The sequence below is a fragment of the Ranitomeya variabilis genome, chromosome 8 (assembly GCF_051348905.1).
Source record: "Ranitomeya variabilis isolate aRanVar5 chromosome 8, aRanVar5.hap1, whole genome shotgun sequence".
Taxonomy (NCBI): domain Eukaryota; kingdom Metazoa; phylum Chordata; class Amphibia; order Anura; family Dendrobatidae; genus Ranitomeya; species Ranitomeya variabilis.
In genome coordinates, this window is record NC_135239.1 from 198,944,084 (window position 1) to 198,970,130 (window position 26,047).

At 42.2% G+C, this 26,047-nt stretch overlaps 1 protein-coding gene across 4 annotated transcripts in view; it reads left to right on the plus strand.

Moving 5' to 3' along the window:
* The window catches only part of TAFA1 (TAFA chemokine like family member 1), a 368,499-nt gene that overhangs the window by 162,647 nt on the left and 179,805 nt on the right, over nt 1-26,047 (plus strand). The window contains exon 1 of one of the 4 annotated variants that reach the window (XM_077276061.1): nt 25,347-25,473. The exons of the other annotated variants lie outside the window; for them this stretch is intronic. Within the exon in view, the coding sequence (XP_077132176.1) occupies nt 25,407-25,473 (67 nt within the window). The 5' untranslated portion in view covers nt 25,347-25,406. Of the gene's footprint in view, nt 1-25,346; nt 25,474-26,047 lie in introns of those variants that run through there. 4 annotated transcript variants of the gene reach the window in all.

Genomic DNA, 26,047 nt, shown 5'->3' on the forward strand with positions numbered 1-26,047 from the left:
CATTTATTAATGATTATACAGTCACTGCTGGTGTCTATAATACTGACGGACACTTAAGATTTTGGATCTAATATTAGGATTTTGTATCTAGTATTTTCTGGCCTACTGGCTGTCCTGAACTCCCCTGGTGAATCCCCATAATTGGGGAGGAAACGCGTAGGGAGACTTATGACCCTATTTTTCTGTTGGTGGGTGCCCATAGCAGGGCCTACTTGGGGCCTGTCCTTGTCAGGACAGGAGCATTGCAGAGGCACGACAAGGGTTTAGGAAAATGACCCGTACCCCCTACCCCACCCTGTTATCCGGACCTCCGCCGTCCCTGCCATACAGGTTGCAAGGAACCTTGTCAGTGATAATCCGTCTTCCTACATTGGTGAGATCAAACCGATTTTTAAATTTGACCACTGGTTCGCACGAGCACTTTATCTATGTGGTTTTTTTGTGTGTTATGTATGTCCATTTTAAAATTTTGACTAACGGTTATATTTTAATATATTGGGATACTCCCTAAGCTATATCATACTTCTTAAATCCTGAGGGTGTTAGAACAGTGTTGACAACTGCACACTGTAGCTTATTCCTCCTCATCAGTGCAAAGCACGAGTTCTCCTCATTTTCTACAATGGACATTTTTAGACCTGCATTCATTTTGATTACCGTATCTTCTTTGAATTACCATATTATATTCTCATAAATTATCTTTGGAAGGTAAGAAGACTATAACACCTATTGGCAGTAATTACCCTGAGAATATCTGTTTTCTAATTTACGCAGAAGGCATAGTCTCTCTTTGCACAAGTATGTTGCCTATTGAAAACCCTCTTCCAGAAGTAAATGGACCCCTCAACTTTTTTTGTCCTTCTCCCCACACCAGAAAGCCACAGCAAGGCTTCAGGAAAGGTGGCCGAAGCATAAAGAGGACCCATCTTACTTCAAGTTTCCAACCCGACATTCCCTTTCCTCTGCCAGTGACTCTAAGTCTATGTCTACTTACCTCCCAAAGGAGGTTGGTAAGAATTGCAAAAGGGTGCAAAACCTGATGGTCACACAACCCTTAATTGACAGGAAGGATATCTCATAAGGGCACTGTGCCCTAAATGGACCACACGACAAAACCCGGAAGAGAGAACACCAGACAAAATGTGCCAAATTCAGTTTGGTTCTGGATCCTAGTAGATGTAGACTTTTCGAATCACTTACAACTCCAAAGGATCTTGGTCATTTTCAAAGTGTCTATATATCCCACCCTGTATACACCCAGAAGCTTCCTCTCCATGTGAATCTGTACCGGTCGGTTACTAATGGCTGTTTCTGAGCACTTTCCCTTCATCAGTGCAGGGAAGGGTTTGGCTGACTGTATAAGATACTGTTAGAGGTGAGAACAGCTCAGTATAGAGTCTTATTGGCAATGTACAGATTAATATTAGAAAAAACGTTTTGACAGTGAGGGTGATCAATGAGTGGAACAGGCGGCCACGAGAGATGGTGAGTTCTCCTTCAATGGAAGTCTTCTAACAGAGGCTGGACAGACATCTGTCTGAGATGGTTTAGTGAATCCTGCATTGAGCAGGGGGTTGGATACGAAGACCCTGGAGGTCCCTTCCAACTCTTAACATTCTACGATTCTATGATACTTTGGGAAAAACCTGTAAGTAAGTCCAAAATCAGCCAGTCTGTCCCAAGAGAGGATTATTCTAACGTGAAAAGCATAAATTCTGCATTTTCTGCTGTCATTTTGGCAAAAAAGAAAAATGTCATCTTAGACAACTATTTCTTATATGAAGCGGTGCGGCAAACAGCTGGTTTGACTCCTGGGGGCCCTAGCTAATAATTCTTCCAGGAGTCATATGCTAAGAGTTATGCCATGTTGCAGTACTGCGTTCTGAGTTGTGCAGACCACCACTGATCGGACCTACGTGACGTCTCCTTCAGTAATGGCTATTATATTCCAAAATATTTTTAAGACTCTAGGGGTCAAATTCCTCAAAGCGTTGCATCATTTTGGTGCTAAAATTAGTTGATTTTTGGCGTTCTCATAATATTTTTGCCCAGCTCCGACAAGGTAGGCAGAACTGGGGCTGCATGGGGGCAACCACTGCTCGTTAAATTTATGACAAGCGGCGGCATTTGTACACCACAAATCTTAGCCCAAATCTTGAGAACTATTCGTCCGTCGTTCTTCGTCCAGGAGGAAGTGTACACCACTTCATGAATCAGGAGAGTCAGACGCCAGCCCATATCATCATCGAGACCTCAGGGATTTCAGGTGCCCGATTCATCATTTGTGTGGGGTTTTATGACACTTTTCTTTTTGTCTTATAGTATTCGTTGTTGTTTTTTTTGTGCCAAATTTTTCAAAAAATGGTGCACGCAGTTCCTGATTTAAATTTTTTGTTGTTGTTGTTTACTTTCTTTGCCACCTTCTGTTAGGACTGGCGGAACGCACCAAATAATAATTAGAGATGATATAAGGTGCGTTCGCAGTCAGCTAAGTCACCTGCTGCTTGGTAATGACGGACTATATGGCGGTATAATGTGAGTACACACACGGGTTAGCTTCACCCGATATGAAGGAAGCGAACCCTGTTTCGTCACAGGGCTGTGACACCGCACAGAAGTGCGTGCAGCACCGCTCTGGTGGACGCCACTAACCACCCTAACTAGGGCCAGGAAAGCGCACTATCTGCACACGGCGGTCACTGCTAACTACAGTAGATGCTGTATCATGTGCTAATGTGCAGGATAGCACTGTCGGACGCTAGGTAGCTCTACCATTTGCGAGCAGGCAACAACTCTAGGGATGGGAATGATTCGGAGCTTTCATCCATAAACAGGCATACATCCACACACACAAGTTTCCACTAGCGCATGGCCGAGCGGCCATGCAAACCTATTATAATATCATCACGCACAATTTCTTCCCCTTGATAAAGCAAAGAACGTGAAACGCGCGTCGGGGCTCTCTTTTGAGACTGAGGACAGGCGGACCTTATGGGTATGTGTTTATAACCATATTAACTCTTTTTGCACTGGCACTTTGTACTTCGGTTAAAATGGCTAATTTTCATGCATGTTATTATGTAGTTAATATGGTATGGATACCTTTTTCATTCCCATAGCCTGTGGTAATACTATTTTTCTACCTCATTCTCTGGTCTTTGTGCACTTTACTCGGGTATCATCCTTCCTCTTATTGTTTATCGTTTGTTATTAATTGTTTTAACATGTGTGTAATTTCAATAAAAATTGTTATTCTTTTATACCATCTCCTGAGTGGTGTGTTCTGATACTTTGTATCCTATTGGGTTAGTGTAAACCTATTATAGTAGTAGCGCTCCGGGACCTTCCTGATGGTCCAATAGGAGCCGCAACAGGACCTGAGCATGTGACCCCCGACCTCCAATGGGAGATCGTGCTGTGGACATGCTCAGTATGGGAAAAGCAGGACTTAGTCCCTGAAAGGCCTGCTCGCTGCTGATCAGTGCTGACTACAAAGGCAGAGCCTGGAAGGGCAGTAGTAACCAGTTGCCCAGTATCAGACTGAGCCAGATGCTGGGACCGACGTCTCTGCTGAGCGGGTTCCATTGCAGCTGGAGGAGAATGGGAGACCGCAGTTGACATGGTTTGAGATTCCCCCTGTGCAGTGGCAGGAACTTGACATCTGACACCAAAAAGTCATCTGTTCCATTAAAATGTGACAAGCAAAAATTTCTCTCTTGAAACAAAATAACTCCGGCGGGACGGAGAGGAGTTCTTCTAAAATGTATGAATTTTTTTTTAAAAGTCACAATTGAGTTGAAACACCTGGAAACCCCCCCCCAAAAAAACAAGTCCATAATGGAGAACATTAAAAAAGTTGAACAAATAGAAAATAATATTTAAAAAAGGTGGAAACTAAAAAAAGGCAAAAAAAAAAGCTGCAAAAACTAGATAAAAAACAAGTGCAAATGCAATAATGAATTAGGTCCTAAGTTTCTTTTCAGAACATCCCTGACCTACGTACTGTACTTACAGCTGATACAAATGATCAAGAGCAGAATTCCTTTTTCATTTTATGCCAAGATTAACCTTCTTGACCATCCATATAAAAAAGGAGCAAGTTCTCACGAAGTAGGAGACAATTTTTACATCTGACCCCAACGCCTCCTTCGTCTTCATCCCAATCTTCTCCTCATTTTCCATTATCTTATTTCTAAGATTTACCTTTTTGGAAATTTCTGTACTTTTTTTTTTTCACTTAATTTTTTTTTCTTTAATATTTAACTGACATTTTGAAAGTAATGAATTCCGTGAGCCGTGCGCTGTGATCTCTCGCTCAAGTCTTAGGTTTTGAAGTAATCCCTGAAGATTGTCATTGAGTATTGTGTTAGGTAATGAGGGGGAAGATCAAATCTTAACTATGTAGCTGTGTTTTTTTTTTTTTACTTTTTTTTTTTTTTTACGTCTCGAATAGATTGTTTCTTAATGATAGAACAAGTATTGTTTTATATGTCCTGACATGCAGTTAATCAGATCAGGTTTATTCAGAATATGTCACAATAGGCAGATGCCGTTCTTTTGTCGGAGTGACATCAAAGATCAAAATGAAAAAGATTTTTTTTTTTTTTTTTAAATTCACCCCCGTTTCATAAAAGACGACATGAATAAAACATCCAAGGATGGACTGTAATAATTCTCAATTATTTGAATAATGTACAATGCTCCGAGCGTCCCTGCAGAATTACAAGCGCTCAGATAATAGACCTTCATCTTAAAAGGCTTAAATTTCTGAGTAAGCAATTTGCCTGCAAAGTGGGAAGTAGTGTTTTTTTTTAATGTAACATTGCAAGCAATTTTTTTTTTCCTTGAGGTCCCTTATATAATATGTACGGTTTAACAAGAACTTATTCGGGAGAACTAAGTTAAATCTCTGGAATTAATTAAGAAGTAGGTCCGCTTACAGTTGACATCACTATCGCGGAGACAGAACATATTCGGAAGCAAAATAGTAAAAATTTTGGTAAAATTTTATTTTTGACTTTTTATTTATTTATTTTTTTAATTCTCAATTTTACTTCCATCATGCCACAGGATACACACATTTTTTTTTTCTTTAAATCAGGGTAAGCGTTGTCGCTTGTGCTCTTTGTCACCCCCTGCTTTGCAGGAGCTTCCAAAAGAGAGTTACCCACTCTATATTATTCAAGGGAATTGGCCGGCTGCCACTGAAACAGTGATCAATAGGTGTCCAGGAGATTATTAAAAATAATTATTCACTAGGTTTTTGCTACTCTATCGGAACGCAGCATGAAATAGGAGTAGAGACCCTGATTCCAGCGATGTATCACTTACTGGGCTGCTTGCTACAATTTTGATAAACTTAGTTTTATCTGCTGCAGATCTACCAGTTCTGCTTCACTCTGTATATCGCTGCCCACAGCCCCTATTGGCCGATTTCTGGGTACACTCTGCATAGGCGGAAAGCTGCCAATCAGCTGTAGGGGCGTGGTTGCACTACACAGTAGCAAGTTTACTAGTCCTCTAGTGATAATCTCCTAACTGTGATTTTATCAAAACTACAGCAAGCAGCCCAGTAAGTGACACATCACTGGAATCAGGGTCTGTACATTATCCTGCTGTGAGATTAGGTCTGGTGACAGACTCCCTTAAAGCAATATCATATTCCATCATTTGCTAAGGTGAATAACCCCCTTTCAAATTTAATGTTTCAGACCATGCAGTCACAGTTATAACATTGGCTATGCATGGTCCGAAACGCGTTAGCAAGTTACAGATGATTTTTTACTTTTTTTTGTCAGTTTTTTCCTAATAGTTTTCCTAACGATATTTCTTTTTTGTGATCAGAGCTTCATTAAATAGTCAATCCCATCAATAAAAAATCCGGGGTCGAGACCTGAAATGCAATAATGAAATGTTAGAAATGAGCGATGGCATTTGTGGAGGCATTTCCGCCACCAGCCCATTCATTGTGTATGCAGGTACCAGAGGTACAATAGTAACCTGTTTTTTTCCAGTAGTCTCAGAGAGGATAAATGAAGCAGAAGCGTGTAGGCGTGACAACGCATTTCTCAGGATCAATGGGGATTGTCCTCTAAGTATAGTGCAGTCATCATATTATACAGCACTGTGTACTTACAATTGCTCATTTTTCCTTTCTACCGAGATAATTCTTCTGTTTTCCATTAGGTCTATGACATCACATGATTAATAACTGACGAGCTGAATCCTTCTAGGCTTTATATAGAAATAGGAGGTGAATTTTCCCTTCATGAGTCATCACTGCAAAAGTCCCTGAGGGGGAGGAGGGAACATCTGGGTTAGGAGTTGAAGAGGGGAAAGATAACTGCAGGGACAAGAGACTTCCTGTTTCTACATAGAGAAGAATTAGATGGGTAGAAAGGCAAAATGAGCAATTGTAAGTGCACAGTGCTATGTAATATGGTGACTACAATATTTTAACCCCTTAATAACCGCCAGTATATCTTTTTACTGACCTGAGATTTAAGAGACTAGCATCCCCATTCAGATGACAATCCAGCAGCTGTCGGCTGTCCACTATAGCTGACAATTTGCTGCATCAGCCATGGTCAGTGTTGGCACCGTCCATATCTGTTTAACTCCTTAGATGCTGCTGTCAATAGTGGCTATATAAATAAATGGTTAACAGGGTGTGGGGCTTCTTATATATCCCCATTGGCACCCGGAAATCATGATCGTGTGGCCCTGATGTTTGCCATGGCAATTCACAGCCAAATAGCGGCCCTAGCGTCTGCCGGCTACAGCTTTCTATTCTGAAATTAGTGACATTTAGGCCGGTTTCACACATTAGTGCCCCCGATACGTGTAGTGACAGTTTTCTCACGTCCCGGAGACACTGACACACATAGACCCATTCAAATGAATGGGTCTATGCAGATGTCAGCGTGTTTTGATGGACCGTGTTTCCGTGTGCAAAACACGCAGACATGTCCGTCTTTACCCGGACACATGGCCCGCTAAACGTCCCTCACACGTGCACACGGAGAGCAGTGTACACTGTCCTCCGTGCGCACGGCCGGCCGCAGGGGAAGCAGCGCTACTGAAAGCCGCTGTTCCCCTGCATGTGATGCTGAAGCCAGCTGTCATCGATTCTATCCTGCTCTCCCCCCAGCCTAAAAACAGCAGCTTGCAGATGCCCAGAAAAGGCATTCTGGAGCTTTGCCTGGTTCTTCCCACTGCCCTGTAGCGGTGGCATAGGGGGTAATTAGGGGTTAATGTCACCTTTCTATTCATTACTAATCCTACAGTTGTTAAAGGTTAATAAAGCACACACATGCAGAATAAAGTCTTTTAATGAAATAAAACAATATACACAGTTTTTCCATCTTTATTCTTCTGCCATTCCAAGCGAAGGCCTCAATCTCCTGTAATAAATGCTAAAATAAAAAAACAACAATATACCCATACCTGTCTGCCATACAGTCAAGTCCCACGCAGTAATCCATTTCTGGGGGCATATACAGTTTACAACCGGGAGCGCTGCTAATGCGACCGCTCTTGGCTGTAAACTTCTGGGGAATGAATGAAATGCAGGGAGCAGAGCTTTGGTGATGTCACCACTAGTCACTGAAGCTCCGCTCCCAGCATTTCATTCATTCCCCAGTAGTTTACAGCTGGGAGCGGGAGATCGATGGCTTCAGTTGCAATGGCAGAAGAATAAAGATGGAAAAACTGTATATATTGTTTTATTTCAATAAAAGTCTTTATTCTGCATGTGTGTGTGTTTATTTAACCCTTTAACAACTGTAGGATTAGTAATGGTCTTTAAGCTGGCTTAATGTCACCTTACAATAGAAAGGTGACCTTTACCCCTCATTACCTCATATGCTACTTCTACAGGGCAGTGGGAAGTACCGGGCAAAGCTACAGAATTGGCGCATTTAATAGATGCGCCTTTTCTAGGCAGTTGCAGGCTGCTGTTCTTAGGCTAGGGGGCCCATATCCATGGCCCCTTACCAGCCTGAGAATAGCAGCCCGCACCTGTGAGTTTTGCCTGGTTGGTTGTAAAATATAGGGGGACCCCAAGTCGGTTTTTCTTTCATTCGTTCTCCCCGGCTCGCGCTGCTCACCGTCCGAGCAGGGTAGAAAGGATGACAGCCGGCTTCAGCACCACAAGCAGGAAAACAGCGCTTACTGTAGCGCTGATTCCCGGCGTGCATACAAGTGGTACTGATGTGGCACACGGGCGGCACATGGCTGTGGAGCGCCCCCAGATGCAGGGCCGCGGGGTACTCGGTACCGGGCTTCTCTGTCTCAGTTCTGGGGTTGTCACGGTGGCTAGACCCAGTCCGTGACCCTGCTAAGGGGCGTCCAGTAAAAGGTGTAGGTGGTGGTGCGTGGTGCAGTTCGCGGTGAATAACGAGGACACAGGGTTGTAGTCTCTTTACCTCTTTACTGAAGGCTTCAGGGTCCGCAATCCAGAGTACTGCTAACAGGGCTGTCTGAGACCGGCCGGTCCGATGGCACCTCCAGAGTTCCCTTAGCAGGTGGAAATCTGTGCCTTCCTTCTAGCACCTGTGTGTTGTAGTACTTCCCTGCTGAGCACCACGGGATAGTCCTCACAACTGTTGTGTCTGTTTCTGATGTTCTTCCCCACAACTTATGTCTATTCTGATGTTCTTCTCCGTCCCCCAGATGATATGGATAGGACGCACCCGTATGACGGGGTAGGCCTGGAGTTCTTCCGGGACCCTAGTGACGCCCCTCTCCCACAGTTGCCCCCTATGTCTGCTTAGGTGATTTAGGTGAGACAGCCAACCTATAACTGACTGTCCTGCCATAGGTTTGAAGTAATGCTTGGAGCCCAATACTTCCTCGGCGTTCCGGCCACCGGCTACGCGCCTCAGTAGGATGTTGCCTCGATCTTACAGCACGACTCCTACTGGTATTATCTCCTTTTTTGCTTTGATCTCGTTTCTCACTCTCCACAATAAACCTCGCTTCTTGTCCTTTCTTAGGGTACCGCCGCGATGTAGTGCAGGCGCGGTTCCTTAACGTTCTGTCCTTTTTGCTAGGCCTCGGTCAGGATCCCACCCCTGACAGGGACCCCCCTGAATCTTCCCCTGCAACATCCTCTGCCACAGGATGTTGCCTGGTTCCAACCCAGTCAGCTTCTTTCTAACTTTCTATCCAACCCCCAGTTTTACCAAATTGTGAGGAGTGGCCTAATACATAGCGCCCTTAGCTCCCCCTGGAGGCCAGACTGTGAAGTGTATTGGTGACTGTGATACCTGGTCAGGTGAACTCCTTCAGTGCCATCAGACGTACCATAGCCCCCCTTAGCGGCGGAGCATCAGTACTGCAAAGACCAGGACTCTGGGGCGCTGCAGCTGCCACACATGTGCCACACAGATGTGTCACACGGACACGGATATCTCCGGTACCTGAAATATCAGGACGTGTGAAACTGGCCTTAGGTGGTAATTATACACTTTTTCATTATTGTCATGTCACTTTGCATTAATTCCTGAAAATCACCTGATGGATGGGTAAATAAACTACCTGACAGCAGTTTTCAATATCCCTGGGGGTGCTGTTTTTAAAATGTTATGATTTTGGGGGGTTTCCAATATATGGGACCCCTAAGGTCACTTCAAACCTGGATAGATCCCTAAAAAAATAAATTTTGTAAATTTCTTTGAAAAAATGAAAAATTACTGCTACATTTTTAAACTTCTTAAAATGCTAACAAAATAAGAGAACATTTTACAAATGGTGCTGATGTAAAGCAGACAGGTGGGAAATGTTATTTATTAATGTTTTTCCATGGCGTGACTATCTGGATTAAAGAGATACCGATAATCATTTAAAGTTTGAAAATCGGTAATTTTTAAGATTTTTGTAAAATTTCTAATATTGTTTGTAAATAAACACAAAAGCTATCGACCTAAATGTATTAATTTCATAAATTATAATGTGCCACGAAAAAGCAATCTCCAAATCACTTGGAATTGTTGAAGTGTTCCAGAGTTATTACTGCATCAAGTGAAATTGGTCAGATTTTAAAAATTTGTCCCGCTCACTAGGGAGTTAAGAAGATAAACATTTTGATGGGAGGAGGAGAAGGGCTTCTTTATGTAAAAGCATTTTTTACACACATAATTAGGTAAAAATTCTGATTTTCCTTTTTAAACATCGCAAAGTAATTTACTGCTCTGTGTATATTATTATCACATGTCACAGGGTCCGTTCCTTAAGCGATGGGGGTGGTGATAGAACCTGATATTGCTTTCACGGCAGCGCTTTTTTACATTCCAGATCTAATTAGAATTGGAAATACATTAATATGCACATATATGCAAATTTCTTCAGTGTGTGGATAAAAGATGAAAGAAACCCCAGTCCCTGTGTCCCCGAGCTGTCATCATTTATTTAATGCGACTCCCCTAAGCAGAATTTCAGGTGTAGAAAAAAAAAACTAATTGTAATCGAGGTCCTAATGTGATCTGATCGGTTACATCGGGGGGGGAGTTCGCATAAATGGTCATATAATACCAAAAATAAGACTAGTATATATCACGTTTTGCAGCAGGTATATGATAAACCACTGTTCAATACATTACTCACCAGGGGGCGACAGAGAGTAAAGGAAGAAGCTCCCCGTCGACTCCCCAGATAGAGAGAAATTATATTTGCTCCACCCACTGGATGCATGATGGGAGTAAAACTTAGAAGATATTAAATTTTTTATTTTTTTTTAAGTGCTAACCATCCACCAGCAAAAAAAAAAAACCTCCTTAACCTGACTCCTTGTTGAGTTTGCCTAAAATTTGTAATAATTTTGTGCAATTTTAACTTAGAGCTCGTCCCATGCAAAATTGGGGATCTTGTATTTTCTTAGGAAAACCCATATTTCACAAATTTTTTTTTTTGTCTGAGTAAGAGTGAAAAAGAGATTGCGCTAAGATGCAACATGGATTTTATCTACGTGATATCTGTTTTTTTTATTCGTGGACCCATTGACTTGTATGGGTAATTTTGACGTGCAAATAGGACGTTTCCATTTTTATTTATGGACTGATGGACTGGAAAACTGGAAAAAAAAAAGAAGTGCGAATATGTTCATAGATTATAAAATGTATGTGTGCTATCCATTAAAAGGGTGGAAAAAACGTGTACAAAAATATTGGACATACGAGAATATGAGACATGTATGCTGTCAGTGTTTCCACTGTCGGCATACTGATATTTTACGATCTGTGGAGCTATTCAGTTTTTGGGTTTTTTTTGCTGATCAATGTTTTACTAAAAATGAAGGCGAGCAACGTTGGTCTGATTTTGGGACCGAACTTGCCCATTCACTAAAATGGGTCAGTTAACACAGATGCCATCCATTTTGCATTTGTTTTGTGGCCATTTTTAATAACTGTTTACTAGGAGAAGTTTGGGAAACCAGAACCAATTTTTTTCTACATATGAAAAATAAATGATGACACACAGATGGTCAAAACAGGCACAGGGATGAAAACCGAATCCAGCACACATATGAAAAATGGACATGTGATTTCAGCCTTATTAGTGAGATTTTTGCATCAGTTTAGTCCATTCGCCTATTAGGAAATTATTCATAAAGCACTAAAAAAAAACCTGAAACGTAAAAAAAAAGTAATGCAAGGAAGTATTCTGCTTTCGACAAATGTTATTTACTGCGCAATGAAAATGTTTTACATTTTTAAAATTTTTTCTAGGGTACAGCTATGGGGAGTGCAATGGGGGCCCGAAGAACTGCGTAGCATATAACAGACCAATATTACAAATAGCACACTGTGGGTTCACTTGTATAACTGTACTGCTGCCTACGTCATGCATATTGTATCATATGATTGTGCTTTATGAATAACGGATAGGAATTGCTCCCAGCACCTGCAGTGATGATGACTCTGCTGTAAATGAGCATCATCTGAACAGTCTGCTGAGACGTGAGGGAGCTGTATGTGAATTTAACCCTGGGAGGACAAGGTTTATTATTCGTTGATGATTGTAATAAGGAAGCTGATGCACTGAGTGTTTGCCTCATTTTATGTAGAGTATGGCACACTACTGCAACTATTGGATTGGTGATGTTCAATCAGGTGAACATGCGTCCATGTGTGGAGGCTCTCACGCACACAAGACGTCTTATTTATGAGCCAGAGCTGATGATCCTACTTCTGCTGTCCATGTACATCATCTGAATGGCCTCACGTCAAACTGGTCATGACTGCCCTCTTGCAAAATTAGTTTGGTCTATTGAAATACTGCATTTACCAAACTTCCCCTTGTAGGCTGATATAGGGAATTGTTAGGTTTTCTCGTATGTTTAAGAGCAGAAACTGTTCAAGCCTGCATACGTGACTTGCTCAGGTCAGGTTGTCTCACTGTGAACTAATAAAAAAAGCATTTGGGGACATACAAGTTTTCAGACAAAATTCAGAAACAGTGTATTTGTAAACCTTCTTCAAACAGGTGTTCGACATGAGGTCAGCTAAAGACCATGCAAAAAAAAAAGATTGAGGAACTTGAGGTTGGATTGTGAGAATTAAAAAGTGTATTGTGCTGCTTATATTTTATGTCCAAATTCATGGGTCAGGTTTTTCCATTTGTTCTCCCACTAAAGCTATCGGAATGAATAAATCGGCCAACCTTTGAGTAGGCCATATTGTCCCCTGACACATGTGTCTGTGTGCTTCTCTCACGCCATCAGCTGAGGTCTGTCCCATCAGGAAGAGCTGGAGTGAACCCTGTGTAGACTTGCAGTACAACTCCGGACCCTGTACTCCGATACAGGCATAGTCATACCTAGTGTTGAGCATTCCGATACTGCAAGTATCGGGTATCGGCCGATACTTGCTGTATCGGAATTTCCGATACCGAGATCCGATACTTTTGTGGTATCGGGTATCGCAACAACATTAATGTAATAATGTGTAAAAAAGAGAATTAAAATAAAAAATATCGCTATACTCACCTGTCCGACGCAGCCGGGACCTCAGCGAGGGAACCGGCAGCGTTGTTTGTTTAAATTTCGCGCTTTTACTTGGTTACGTGAAGTCCCGGCTTGTGATTGGTCAGGGCGGCCATGTTGCCGGGACGCGGACCAATCACAGCAAGCCGTGACGAAATTACGTCACGGCTTGCTGTGATTGGTCCGCGTCCCGGCAACATGGCCGCCATTAACCAATCACAAGCCGTGACGTCACGGGAGGCTGGACATGCGCGTATTTTGAAAAGCGCGCGTGTCCAGCCTCCAGTGACGTCCCGGCAACATGGCCGCCATTAACCAATCACAAGCCGGGACGTCACGGGAGGCTGGACATGCGCGTATTTTGAAAAGCGCGCGTGTCCAGCCTCCCGTGACGTCACGGCTTGTGATTGGTTAATGGCGGCCATGTTGCCGGGACGCGGACCAATCACAGCAAGCCGTGACGTAATTTCGTCACGGCTTGCTGTGATTGGTCCGCGTCCCGGCAACATGGCGCCGTGACCAATCATAAGCCGGGACGTCACTGGAGGCTGGACACGCGCGCTTTTCAAAATACGCGCATGTCCAGCCTCCCGTGACGTCACGGCTTGTGATTGGTTAATGGCGGCCATGTTGCCGGGACGCGGACCAATCACAGCAAGCCGTGACGTAATTTCGTCACGGCTTGCTGTGATTGGTCCGCGTCCCGGCAACATGGCCGCCCTGACCAATCACAAGCCGGGACCTCACGTAACCAAGTAAAAGCGCGAATTTTAAACAAACAACGCTGCCGGTTCCCTCGCTGAGGTCCCGGCTGCGTCGGACAGGTGAGTATAGCAATATTTTTTATTTTAATTCTTTCTTTTACACATTAATATGGTTCCCAGGGCCTGAAGGAGAGTTTCCTCTCCTTCAGACCCTGGGAACCATCAGGAATACCGTCCGATACCTGAGTCCCATTGACTTGTATTGGTATCGGGTATCGGTATCGGATTGGATCCGATACTTTGCCGGTATCGGCCGATACTTTCCGATACCGATACTTTCAAGTATCGGACGGTATCGCTCAACACTATATGACTCATACCTCTTAGTATACGACTCCTGGCAGAATTAATTGCTAGGGCTCTCGGGAGTGAAACCTGCGCCGATCAGCTCATTGCCGGATTGCTTCCCATCTGAAATAGTTTTCTAAGATGACATTTTCTTCTGATTTTGCAAAAATGGCAACAGTAAATGCAGAATTTATGCTTGTCACTTTTGAATAAGCTTCTCTTGGGACAGACTGCCTTTCCTTAAAGGATAGGTAATCAATAATTGATCGGTCGGGTCCAACACCTGGCACCATCGCTGATCAGCTGTTATAGGTTTCGGCAGCGGCGGTCGGAAATACTCACTTGTGGAGCTGGCTGGGTATTACACATCTGCCTCCTATTGATTTGAATAGGAAGTTGATGTTTAGTACCAAGCCTTGGTAAGGATAGGTCATCAATGCTAAAGTAGAGGACATCCCCTTTAAAAAGACTTTGTCAGCTGTCCAAGCTAAGTACCGCCGCTCGGTGCTTCATGGCGCACCCAATAATTTGACCACCTTACCACCTACTTGTTGTCCCGCTATTTCCACCTCCTCTTCTTTGATTCACGGGTCTGGCTTCGGGGAGTCAAAGAAAGGTGGTGATAGCTTCCACCCCATTCCCGGGGGGCATTTCAGACTCCATTTGTGGATTGGTGGATAATCCCACCTAGAATGAATGGAGCACTGGTGCACACGTACAAACACCTCTCCATTCCAACCGGTCATTTCGCCGCCCTGTTCTCGTCGGATCGATCGATCCTTTGGATAGGTGATATAACTTTCAGTGTTCGGAGTATTCCTATAAAAGTGACTTTTCTTTGACCCTTCTCTATTTAAAATATGGATCTCTTTGGGATCCATTCATTATTAAGATCACCAAGGGTCTAACAAGGATCTGTGTCTACTCCTGACATGACAGTATTGGAAGAGTAACTCTGGTAAATCTTTCCAAAGAGCTCAGTATTGTGTAGTTCCTTGGTTCTTCCTCTAAGAAATGTATTGAGAACTGGGTGTTACCATTCCCTTAGCCAAAGGGGTGTGTCCCTGATTGGGCATTGTTATAGTGTGCAGGGAAACGCCCTCAATTGATGACACCCAGTTATGATGCTCAGTACGGCTATATAATGTCCTCCATGCAGCTGCTGCTTCTGAACATGTTATACAGGAGACAGGGGAGCAGGAATACCTTATGTCTGTATGTGCTGTGTATGGGAGACATCATAGCTTCCACTCACTAGCTCAGAGGCAACTGAATATTAGAAATAGAGCCTGCAAAAGGGAAAAATGGCCAGAAATAGTTCACTCCCAAATCACAACAGCAGATCTCCACTTCTCAAAGGTTTCTGATCCGCAAATCAACATACTCAAGATACTGTTTCCTTTCATATATTTTTGGACGCGGTGTTATTTTTGGACTTGTTTGTTATCAGGGCAACTTTAATAAGACAGCGCTCCTAGTGGCCAAATAGTAAAAAAAAAAATTGTTAGAACATTTGTTATACTGCAAAAAGCACCGGCTAACAAAGCATCTCTCAGGCACGGAAAATACAGATTAATTTCCTGTCGGTGTCATGTATCCCTTCCAGGCTGCAAGCTGGTGACACAAGCTTCTTTATCGAACACAGTGAAAATCAATAGATGGAGAGGAATACAGAAATTTACAAAAACCATTTAGAAACTACATGTATCTATTAACCATGAAATACTGTAAAATGGCTTATGGTATTTATTCTGTATACTAGGCTGTTTATGCGACGTATTGGGACAGAGGTAGCACTCACACCTGGGCACTGGTATCTGAGGGGCCTAAATGCCCCTGTGCCATATAAGAGGTCACAAGTTTTATAACTGTGACATGGTAAGTGGGGTAGAAACATGTTTCCTCCTCCCTTTCCTCCTATGAACGCATTATTCACTGTGAAATCCCTCTTACTTAAACCAAGTCAGATTAGATTATAGCTGTCCATTAAAGTCTATGGAGAAGGGAGGAGCAAAATAAAAGCAAGGGTAAAAAAGACGCAAAGACACACAGGACCATGCCGTCTGCTTTCAAGTAAGTGTTTTATCTCATCTCAGTGCTGGATTCACAGCTATAATGCTCAGTAGTGATGTATAATGTCCTCCATTCTGCTGCTGCTTGTGAGTATGTGCTACAAACAGACAGGAGAGCAGGAGTCTCTCATGTCTGTGGGTGCAGTGTATGGGAACAATCATAGAAGCTAAAGTGCACCCACCAGCTCAGAGACAACTGAAAATGAGAGAGAGAGCCATAGAAGAGGTCATAAGTATTATTAATGTGACATGGAAGGTGGGGTAGAAACATGCTTCTTCCTCCTTTTCCTCGCAATCTCATCATTCACTGTGAAATCCATCCCAGCCAAGCCTAGCCAAATTAGATTATAACTGCCTATTAAAATCTATGGAGAAGGGAGGAGCAAAATAAAGACAAGAGTCAAAAATAGATGCAGAGACACACAGGACCATGCTTTTGCTTTCAAGTAAGTGTTTAATCTCACCTTGGTGCTGGATTCACAGCTATAATGCTTACAATGTCCTCCATTCTGCTGCTGCTTATGAGTATGTGCTACAAACAGACAGGAGAGCAGGAGTCACTCATGTCTGCGTGTGCAGTATAATATGGGAGACATCATAGAAGTTACTCTGCACCCACCAGCTCAGAGACAACTGAAAATTAGAGATAGAGCCTGCAGAAGGAAAAACTGGTGAAAATGAATAGTTATTCCCCAAGTACCCACATGACAGCTTATTCTGAAAAGTCACTTGAAACTAAGCTAATACATAGACTTATATGCACCCATAAACATCTACAATGGTTTACGTGGGAGAGCAGATGCCTCTGTAGGGGTTTATGAACTGAGAACCTTCTCTAGTGAACTCCTTGACCCTTCCATTCATTAGATTTAGTCTGAAATATCCATTATTGAAGCCAACAGCATTCTAGACCATTTTTTAACACAGAAATCTCTGACCATCTATGTCATAAACTAAGCAACATCCATAAAGTCCCGTTATAATAGTTGGAAGGGTTTTAAGGTCATGGACTCCCACAACATAATAATATCTTATTTCTATGGTGGGATAGCAAAGGTTGAGACACTTTTTGTTGATTTGTTCTAGAACCTCAGTAATAAGGAACCTTGAATACTTTGAGTTGCAAGACAATCGCTCACATTGCAATTCCCTTATATCATAATTAAAGTGGTTCCAAGCTAAAGCTTCCCGCAATTATGCAAAATAGTAAAATACATATCACAGCCCGCGGTGTATGTGCAGCCGGACTGCAAAATAATGTTTCTGATTTTACCCTGTCATCCGCGGAGCTGAATTGTGAGTTTTGAACAGAGGCCATTACCAAGTCAAGTGCCAGATGGTTTGACGTTGTCAAATGAAAATTCATCTAGCACTTTGCAGTCCTGCAGTGCTCAAACTTTTACAAGATGTTTTTCTTCCACGATGTCAATATTATTTTAGAATTCACAACCAGAACATGAATACCAAATAAAAGTAAAAAAAAAATAACAAAAAGTGTTCAGTGGAGCATCGAAATGCAGCAGTGGCGCGCGGCGAGGGGAGGGGAGGACGCGCTGGGGAAGACATGTCTATTAAGACGCCTCTGAAGTGTTGTTTTTGTCAATCACCTGCTGCGATCTCTCCTTGGAGAGCCATTGACCCGCTTGGCTTAGGACAACATGTTTATATCTACAGATGTCAAGGGTTTGATGAGGCTGGAAAACAGACATCAGCAAGATATAGATTAATATATTCTAGGGCCTGGATGTAGTGTAAAAAGGGATGACGGATCAATATAAAATAAATAAATACACAGATGAGAGCGAGAAAGGTAAAGAGAGAGAGAAAGAAAAAGAGAGAGAAAGAAAGAGAAAGAAAGAAAGAGAAAGAAAGAAAGAAAGAAAGGAAGGAATGGAGAAAGAATAGAGGAAAGAAGGAATGGAGAAAGAATGGAGGAATGGAGAAAACCTAAAGGAAGGAATGGAGAAAGAATAGAGAAAGAAAGAAAACAAAGGAAGAATAACAGAAGGGATGATAGAAGGGAAGAAGAACAGACATGAGGAAAGAAGGGAAGAGGAACACATGGGAGGAAAGAAGGGAAGACAAACAGAAAGGGAAGGAAAACAGAAGGGAGGAAAGAAGGGAAGAGAAACACACGGGAGGAAAGAAGGGAAGAGAAACACACGGGAGGAAAGAAGAAGACAAGCAAAAGGAATAAAGGAAATAGAGGAACAAAGGAAAGCTGGAAGGGAAAGAATTGAAAGAAAGGAATGAAAGAAGGGAATAATGGAGGAAAACAGGAAAAAAGGAATAGAGGAAGGAACGAAGGAAGGAAGGAAGGATAGAAGAAGCAAGGAAGATAAGAATGATGTAAGGTAAAGAAGTAAGCAGTGTAGAAAGTGGAGTAAGTAAAGAAGGATAGAAGAGAGAAACAGAGGAAGGAATGAAAGAAGGAAGAAAGAAGAAAAGAAAGAAAACAAGAAGAGAGGAGATCTAGGTTAATGAATGATAAATGAAAATATGTGAGACATATGAGTTTTAGATATCTACAGTTTATTAATAGTACTTTCACTGACCCACCCAACCCCGAGCTGAGGACGACCCCCTGAGCTGTTGGGGACAATCCTCAATAATATGACCTGCAGACACAGTTTGCACGCACTTCAGACAATGACCCCGGATCCCCAAAACGGCCCCTGCCATGCCACCATAGCCCACCTGTCCAGCATTGTGCGTGATGATCATTATTGGAGGCCACATTTTGGGGTGATCTCTGCTGTGTTCGCTGCGTGTTTATCATTTGTCATAGTCGCTCTGTCATCCATATTGAGGTTAGTGAGAAAAATACTTTCCTCCCCCGAGACAGGCAGCGCTGAAGATTACTTTATGACATGTGTTTTGTCATGTAAAATGATTGTAAACCTGCGTCTGCTCCCTGCCGACTGTCACGTATGTTTATCCAATCTGGGTAAATATTATATCCCCCCCCCCATCCCGGTCTCTCCGAAATTACTCTCTGCCGCCCCCCGGGCAATCTGTCATCTGATTTCTGACGGTCAATACATCATTTCTGCACAATTCACAATAAAGTGAAGCCTTGCGGAGGTCGCTTGTTCCTACATTCCCCCCATCGGGCCGGCTTTGGCCCACGCACAAAGAGATTTCTTCGAGGGGGAAACCATTTTTCTATGTCACATCCTGGGGCTGAAGGAGAGGTAGTTGTGGGGCTTTGTTCTAGGCACATAAAGGTTACAACATGTGCATTGTAATGAACGCAGGCGCCATATGTTTCACCGTTTTACCCGAATAACTGGGATATTGAATTCCGGGGAATCGTCGATATTTACAAAAATAGAAGAAAAATACTGAAAAGACTCAAAAGTAACGAACATTCTACCATTTTGCTCTTTTATATCAAGTTATTAAAGGGGTTTTCTCAGTGGCGTTAGTTGAATCTCATGGGCCCCTAACGCAAAATCTTCAATAGGGCCACAAACTATCAAGCTTCTTTAATAGAACTGGTCTTCTCAGAAGGGCCAAAAAAGTTCTGAATGAGACCAGAGTAGGGTAATAAGAACAAAAAGGCTATGCTCACCTATTGGATTGACGCCGCTCCTCCAGCGAATGTGGAGAAGTGACACGTGACCACTGCAGCCACTCACGCCCGTTAATTGGCTGCAGCATTCATATTCTATCCGGACTCTGTCTTCTTAGACAGCATATGAAGGTCATGTGATGCCCCCACTGGATGTGGAGGAGCATTGTCAGTCTGGTGAGTATAGCATGTTTTTTTGTTTGCTTACTCCACTCTGGACTAATTCATAAACAGATTCAAGGTTGGGCAAAAATACTTTAATAGTTGTTATATCGTCATTTTCAGCATACCAGTGAGAAGGAAAAAATAATGTTCACAATCTTTTGGCTCCTTGTGTCTTTCTCGGTGCTGTTGTTAATCTATACTTCTGGGAACACGCTCTGAGCAAAATCAATCTCCTTCCCCTTCTGGCAGCAGATAGTATAATCCCTCTTTTATTGATGTAATGTGATATGGGCAAAAGTTATTGTGAGTGGGAGGAGGTGAGCTGTGACATCATCTATTGTGAATGGTGGATCCTGTGTTATCTACTGTATATAGAGGTGTTATCACTCATTGTACAGGAGGAGGAGGTGAGCTGTGACATCACCTATTGTGAATGGTGGATCCTGTGTTATCTACTATATACAGAGGTGTTATCAGTCATTGTACAGGAGGAGGAGGTGAGCTGTGACATCATCTATTGTGAATTTTGGATCCTGTGTTATCTACTGTATATAGAGGTGTTATCATCAGTCATTGTTCAGGAGGAGAAGGTGAGCTGTGATATCATCTATTGTGAATGGTGGATCCTGTGTTATCTACTATATATAGAGGTGTTATCAGTCATTGTACAGGAGGAGGAGGTGAGCTGTGACATCATCTATTTTGAATGGTGGATCCTGTGTTATATACTGTATATAGAGGTGTTATCAGTCATTATACAGGAGGAGGAGGTGAGCTGTGACATCACCTATTGTGAATGGTGGATCCTGTATTATCTACTGTATATAGAGGTGTTATCAGTCATTGTACAGGAGGAGGAGGTGAGCTGTGACATCACCTATTGTGAATGGTGGATCCTGTGTTATCTACTGTATATAGAGGTGTTATCAGTCATTGTACAGGAGGAGGAGGTGAGCTGTGATATCACCTATTGTGAATGGTGGATCCTATGTTATCTACTGTATATAGAGATGTTATCAGTCATTGTACAGGAGGAGGAGGTGAGCTGTGACATCATCTATTTTGAATGGTGGATCCTGTGTTATATACTGTATATAGAGGTGTTATCAGTCATTATACAGGAGGAGGAGGTGAGCTGTTTCATCATCTATTGTGAATGGTGGATCCTGTGTTATCTACTTTATATAGAGGTGTTATCAGTCATTGTACAGGAGGAGGAGGTGAGTTGTGACATCACCTATTGTGAATGGTGGATCCTGTGTTATCTACTGTATATAGAGGTGTTATCAGTCATTGTACAGGAGGAGGAGGTGAGCTGTGACATCACCTATTGTGAATGGTGGATCCTGTGTTATCTACTGTATATAGAGGTGTTATCTGTCATTGTACAGGAGGAGGTGAGCTGTGACATCACCTATTGTGAATTTTGGATCCTGTGTTATCTACTGTATATAGAAGTGTTATCAGTCATTGTGCAGGAGGAGGAGGTGAGCTGTGACATCACCTATTGTGAACGGTGGATCCTGTATTATCTACTGTATATAGAGGTGTTATCAGTCATTGTACAGGAGGAGAAGGTGAGCTGTGACATCACCTATTGTGAATTTTGGATCCTGTGTTATCTACTGTACATAGAGGTGTTATCAGTCATTATAATCGTGTCTCTGATGATAAAGAAACTGCTATAAACTCTTCCTGAAATGTGAAATGTGAAAATTGCAAGATTATGAAAAAAATAGCTATGAAAGATAAAAAAAAAACATTTAATATAAAAATCTGATTTAAAAATAGGTAATTTTCTGATGGTGCATTCCCTTTAATAGGGTCTATCAGTAGGACTTGCATGAACCAACCAAATAAAAAGTCGCAAATTAAACAGTATAATATTAAGAAACATATTGGCAGAAGGGCATATAAGGAGTTAATTTTCCAATCCGAGCCTCTACTTCTCCATGGTGCTGGGTTCCATTGTGTATTCTCATGTAGCCAGTTGGAATGTTCTGAAACAATGAGGTGCTGCAGACTGTTCATTATTGAAGAACCGTTCTATTATTCCGTGACTCAGCGCCTACCATCATAGAAATAATCCAACTTTTTTCTTTTTTTTTTTTCTTCGACTATTTCAACTGCAATTACTAAAATTTCAAAAGTCAAACAATTGTAAAGTTTTTCGCAAAAGTAAAACGTAGGTGGGAAAATATTCAGTGTCCATGCAAACGAAAGAAGGGAGCCATATCGAAAAATTATAGATAACCCATGGGCTTAGCAGCCAGTCTGCAACGATTAAGGAAAGAAAAAGATCTTGTGAAGGTCACCTTCCAGATGTTCATTTCTTACTCTCGTCAACAGTGGACCACGATGACGAGGCAAGCAGAAGGTTGTAATGAGACAGGTTGATTGATCAGTGAACGTCAAATTAATTCAGCTGGAAGAAAGCCAAAGCCTACGACTGTATGAATGGAACACTGACTTCGAGAGTTCGCGAGGAGCACCGCTCTAATGGGATGAAAAATGGAGAATAGATGGAAGAAAAATGTTATTTTTTTAATGACTTTTATGCTGTTCGTCGACGCACAATCCGCAGAGCCATCATGAGAAGATGCAAAGGACTCTGCTCAGCAAATTAAGTCTCGGTATGGTCGGCAAACTAGAATTCATAACCCCGGTGTCAATATGGATTATTATTTTCAAGTTCTGGATGCCGGCCAGGCAGTGGATACATTCCAGTATCTCTGTGACAACCGGATCAAGTAGAAATCTATTATCCCGCTGGACCAGATTAAGGAGATACATGTTATGTCCACCTTGGCCGGCTGCCACGGCTGCTAGATGGTCATTCTGAAATACTTAGAGTAAAAAAAAAATACTAGAACTTTCGAAAATATATATTTTTTTTTTCAATTTAGAGTTCTGGATACTTGGGAACTGTCCTTTTTTTGGTGGTTCTGTTGTATCAGAAATGACAGTGTTGGATGCATTGTCAATTGTGAAATTACTTGGGTCAAGCAATAGCGAAAACCAGTAGAGTAGTTACCAAAAAGTTCTTAAATGATTTATGACGGCTCAAAGTAAACATTTTCAAAAGTTTACATTTTTTTTTTAATTTGAACAAGACTTTAAAGTTTTATATATAGGTTTAATATATATGTTACAGAATTCACAAGACGGAAGTTCCACTATTGTGAAGATTCCCGGGATAGTAGGGCTCACCATCAGAATGCACCAGTAGCTAGCCAGTGACCAATATTTCCAGAGGCCATAGATAAGAGAGCTCGCCATACTGGACCATGGAAGAGAGGGTCAAGTGACATTTCTTTACTTATCCTAAGCCACTGCCAGGCATATAAGATCACAGGATGAATCACAATGGACATAGAATAGAGGTTCTTGGAATGCTTTGGGCATCAGCCAAATGTAACATATGTGGTTATTTGTGCCTCGTCTGTTTCCACTTTGGTCGCTGGGCAGCAGTGATATGCTTTTACTGCTTACGAAGTTCGACAGCGCCAGTCCTTGTTTTCACTGAGACTTTTGGTGCTGGTTTATAAGGGAACTATGGGGTTAATTTTAGTCTAGGTTTTATCACTCCTTCTTTAGAGCCCTAGACGGGACTGCCAGCTGTTTAAACCCCTGAAGCTCTGACTCCCACTGCCAGTCAACAGCTTTGTTGTCCTGGTATATACCTCTGTACTGTGCTCTTGTTTTGTTTTTTTCTGATTATTCACATTCTTTGGCCTAGACTTGACTTTTGACTGCCCACTAGCTTTATGATTTTGTTCCTGACATGAACTCTTCTCTTTGACTCTTGATGTCCCTTCTTGCCTATGGTTCGCTCTTGTGGACAGAAACCCTTCCGCAGAAACAATTCACTGGTCCCCATTGTAAGTCCAAATCTCTGTTCAGGGGTTAAAGGGTGAAAGTTGGGGTTCCTCTGGAATGTGCCAGATGGAGTGGCTTGTACCAAGCCTCTGTGAGGTAGCCTTTTTAAGCCTGTGACCTCTGACAGACATGACAGGAAATTATGCCAACACCAAAAAAGATTATGGGAACCAACCGGAGAAAAAGAAACTCTAGAAAAATAGACAACTAAGGAATGATCTATTAACAATGCAGGCAGCATTACTGAGGATGTGTAGTTGTTTGGACAGTTTGGGAAAGCCCCTGGCTGGTGAATGATCCATTGATGTTGCCCCAAGTGCTTTCCCCGTAATCCAACTTTGGCCAGATTTATTGCCTTTTCTTGCCTCAAAGGGCTATTCCCAAGATTGTATGATGTCTCCTACCATCTCTTAGAGGTATAAAGCTACAGTGTGGCACGTATAGTACTCCATGGGCTACATCATACCTCCATATACCTCCTGCATTAGTTGGGGTAAATCCTAAAGGTGCTCATACACATTAAAATAACTTTGTCCAAACTTGCCAATTTCGGCAGGCCTTGCTCGCAGTCTAAACTTTATAAGCATGTCTCTACTTTCTCCCAATGGCAGATGGAAGGATTGTGCATGTTGGATTTCGACATGCCCAATCTTTTGATAAAATCGGAGGTAAGCTCCTATTGTCTAAAGTTCGCCATAAATATAAATTAGCTGTCGTCCAACTGTACATTCGACTGACAATTATCTCTCCCTTTGCCCCTAAGAACATGAGCACTTGGTTTGGTGAGCCCATTGCGTTGTCATTGGGGAGAGGAGAGAAAGCTGCTGCCACATTTCCACTTAAAAGAAAAGGATTGGGTGTTAAAATGTTAAATCCCGATCCTTCTCTCACCCGACATTATCAGATAATCGTCCGTTCCCTTCTGAATTTGCCGAGTTTTTCCAACTTTTATCTAATGTTTACGGGGGTTGTTAAGTCTTTGACCAACTTTACCCACTTCGGTCCATTTAGCAGAAGTACCTACTGGATCAATCCTTTGTTTCACTTGTATTAAAGGGCCTATTCTGCTAAAAGATCTCCTTCAAAAATACCATAGAAACTAAGTAACACAGAAAGTTGTGTCCAATTTCGATTGTCTAAAATTTTGGTCGTTTCTTGAGTATGAAGTCTATTCACACGTTGGGTTATATTGCGTTTTTTTGGGGGGAAAAATTGGAATCGTTGCAAAAATATAATATTTCTGCAGTAGGGGATTGGACCCTAGTTTTTACCCAATTCAGGACTCCCTTGTTCAATTCCGGAAGCAACAAAGCCTAATCCTCCTGTAGACATTGACTGTCGAAGAGTCGATGATGAGATTTGTAGCAGGAAGTGAAATGAACATAGTTCTGCACAGCACAAGACCGCGCCGCCTTTTACCAGTAAAAATAAATTGTCAGATATTTTCAGGAGATTTATGGAACAGATGGTGACCAGAGAGGCAAACGACTTCACAGGATATATTATGGGCATTTCAACTCAAGCAAGACAAAAGCATCTCGAAAATTCCTTCTTCCACTATCGCAGGCGGACAATTTGCATTTTTTGATAAGCAAAGACAGTAGGATGGAAAGGTGCGGGATCAAAAGCAACGAGACAACACACAGATACACATTCATAAGAGCTATTTGAGGACAAAACGAATGCGGAGTAATGAGACAGGGAAGGAAGAAGGCAGAGGAGAAAATACTTCAAGATCACAGATTTTCAGTAGGTTTACCCTGCCAAATTAAATTCTGTTTTTATGGCGAACGCTACATAAGGTGCGGGATGTGTCATTAGCTTGTCGGCTTTGAGTTAAGTTGCACAGTTTGTCTGGTGTCAGCGCTGATGAGCAGATTGCTCCTTCTGTGTTTGTCTCCGAGCATTCTTTGAGACTAGATTGTGACAACGACGGGGCTTCAAAAAGAGACGGAATTAGGAAAACATGTTTTTAAAGCTTTTTTTTCTTTTTTTTAAAGCAATATTTAGCAAACAACAAATATGCAAGAGCAGACAGTACCACAATGGGATGGAAATGAGGATTATTAATAGTTCAGTGTTCCGGTAATTATTGGCGGCAAGAATAGAGCAGAATACAATGTCAAAATGTCAAAAACCTGACTGACCCGACTTTAAGTCGATGCAGTTGGTCAGGGGTCTTTGGGATCCATTTGGAAACTCTGGTGACGTCAGAGGGTCTGCTGGTCCATCTCAGTAGCTTAAGACCCTCTGGTGGACTAATTTTGTGACATATTTATTTTTAAAGCATCATTGATTCCATGCTGCTGTGCATGATACATGA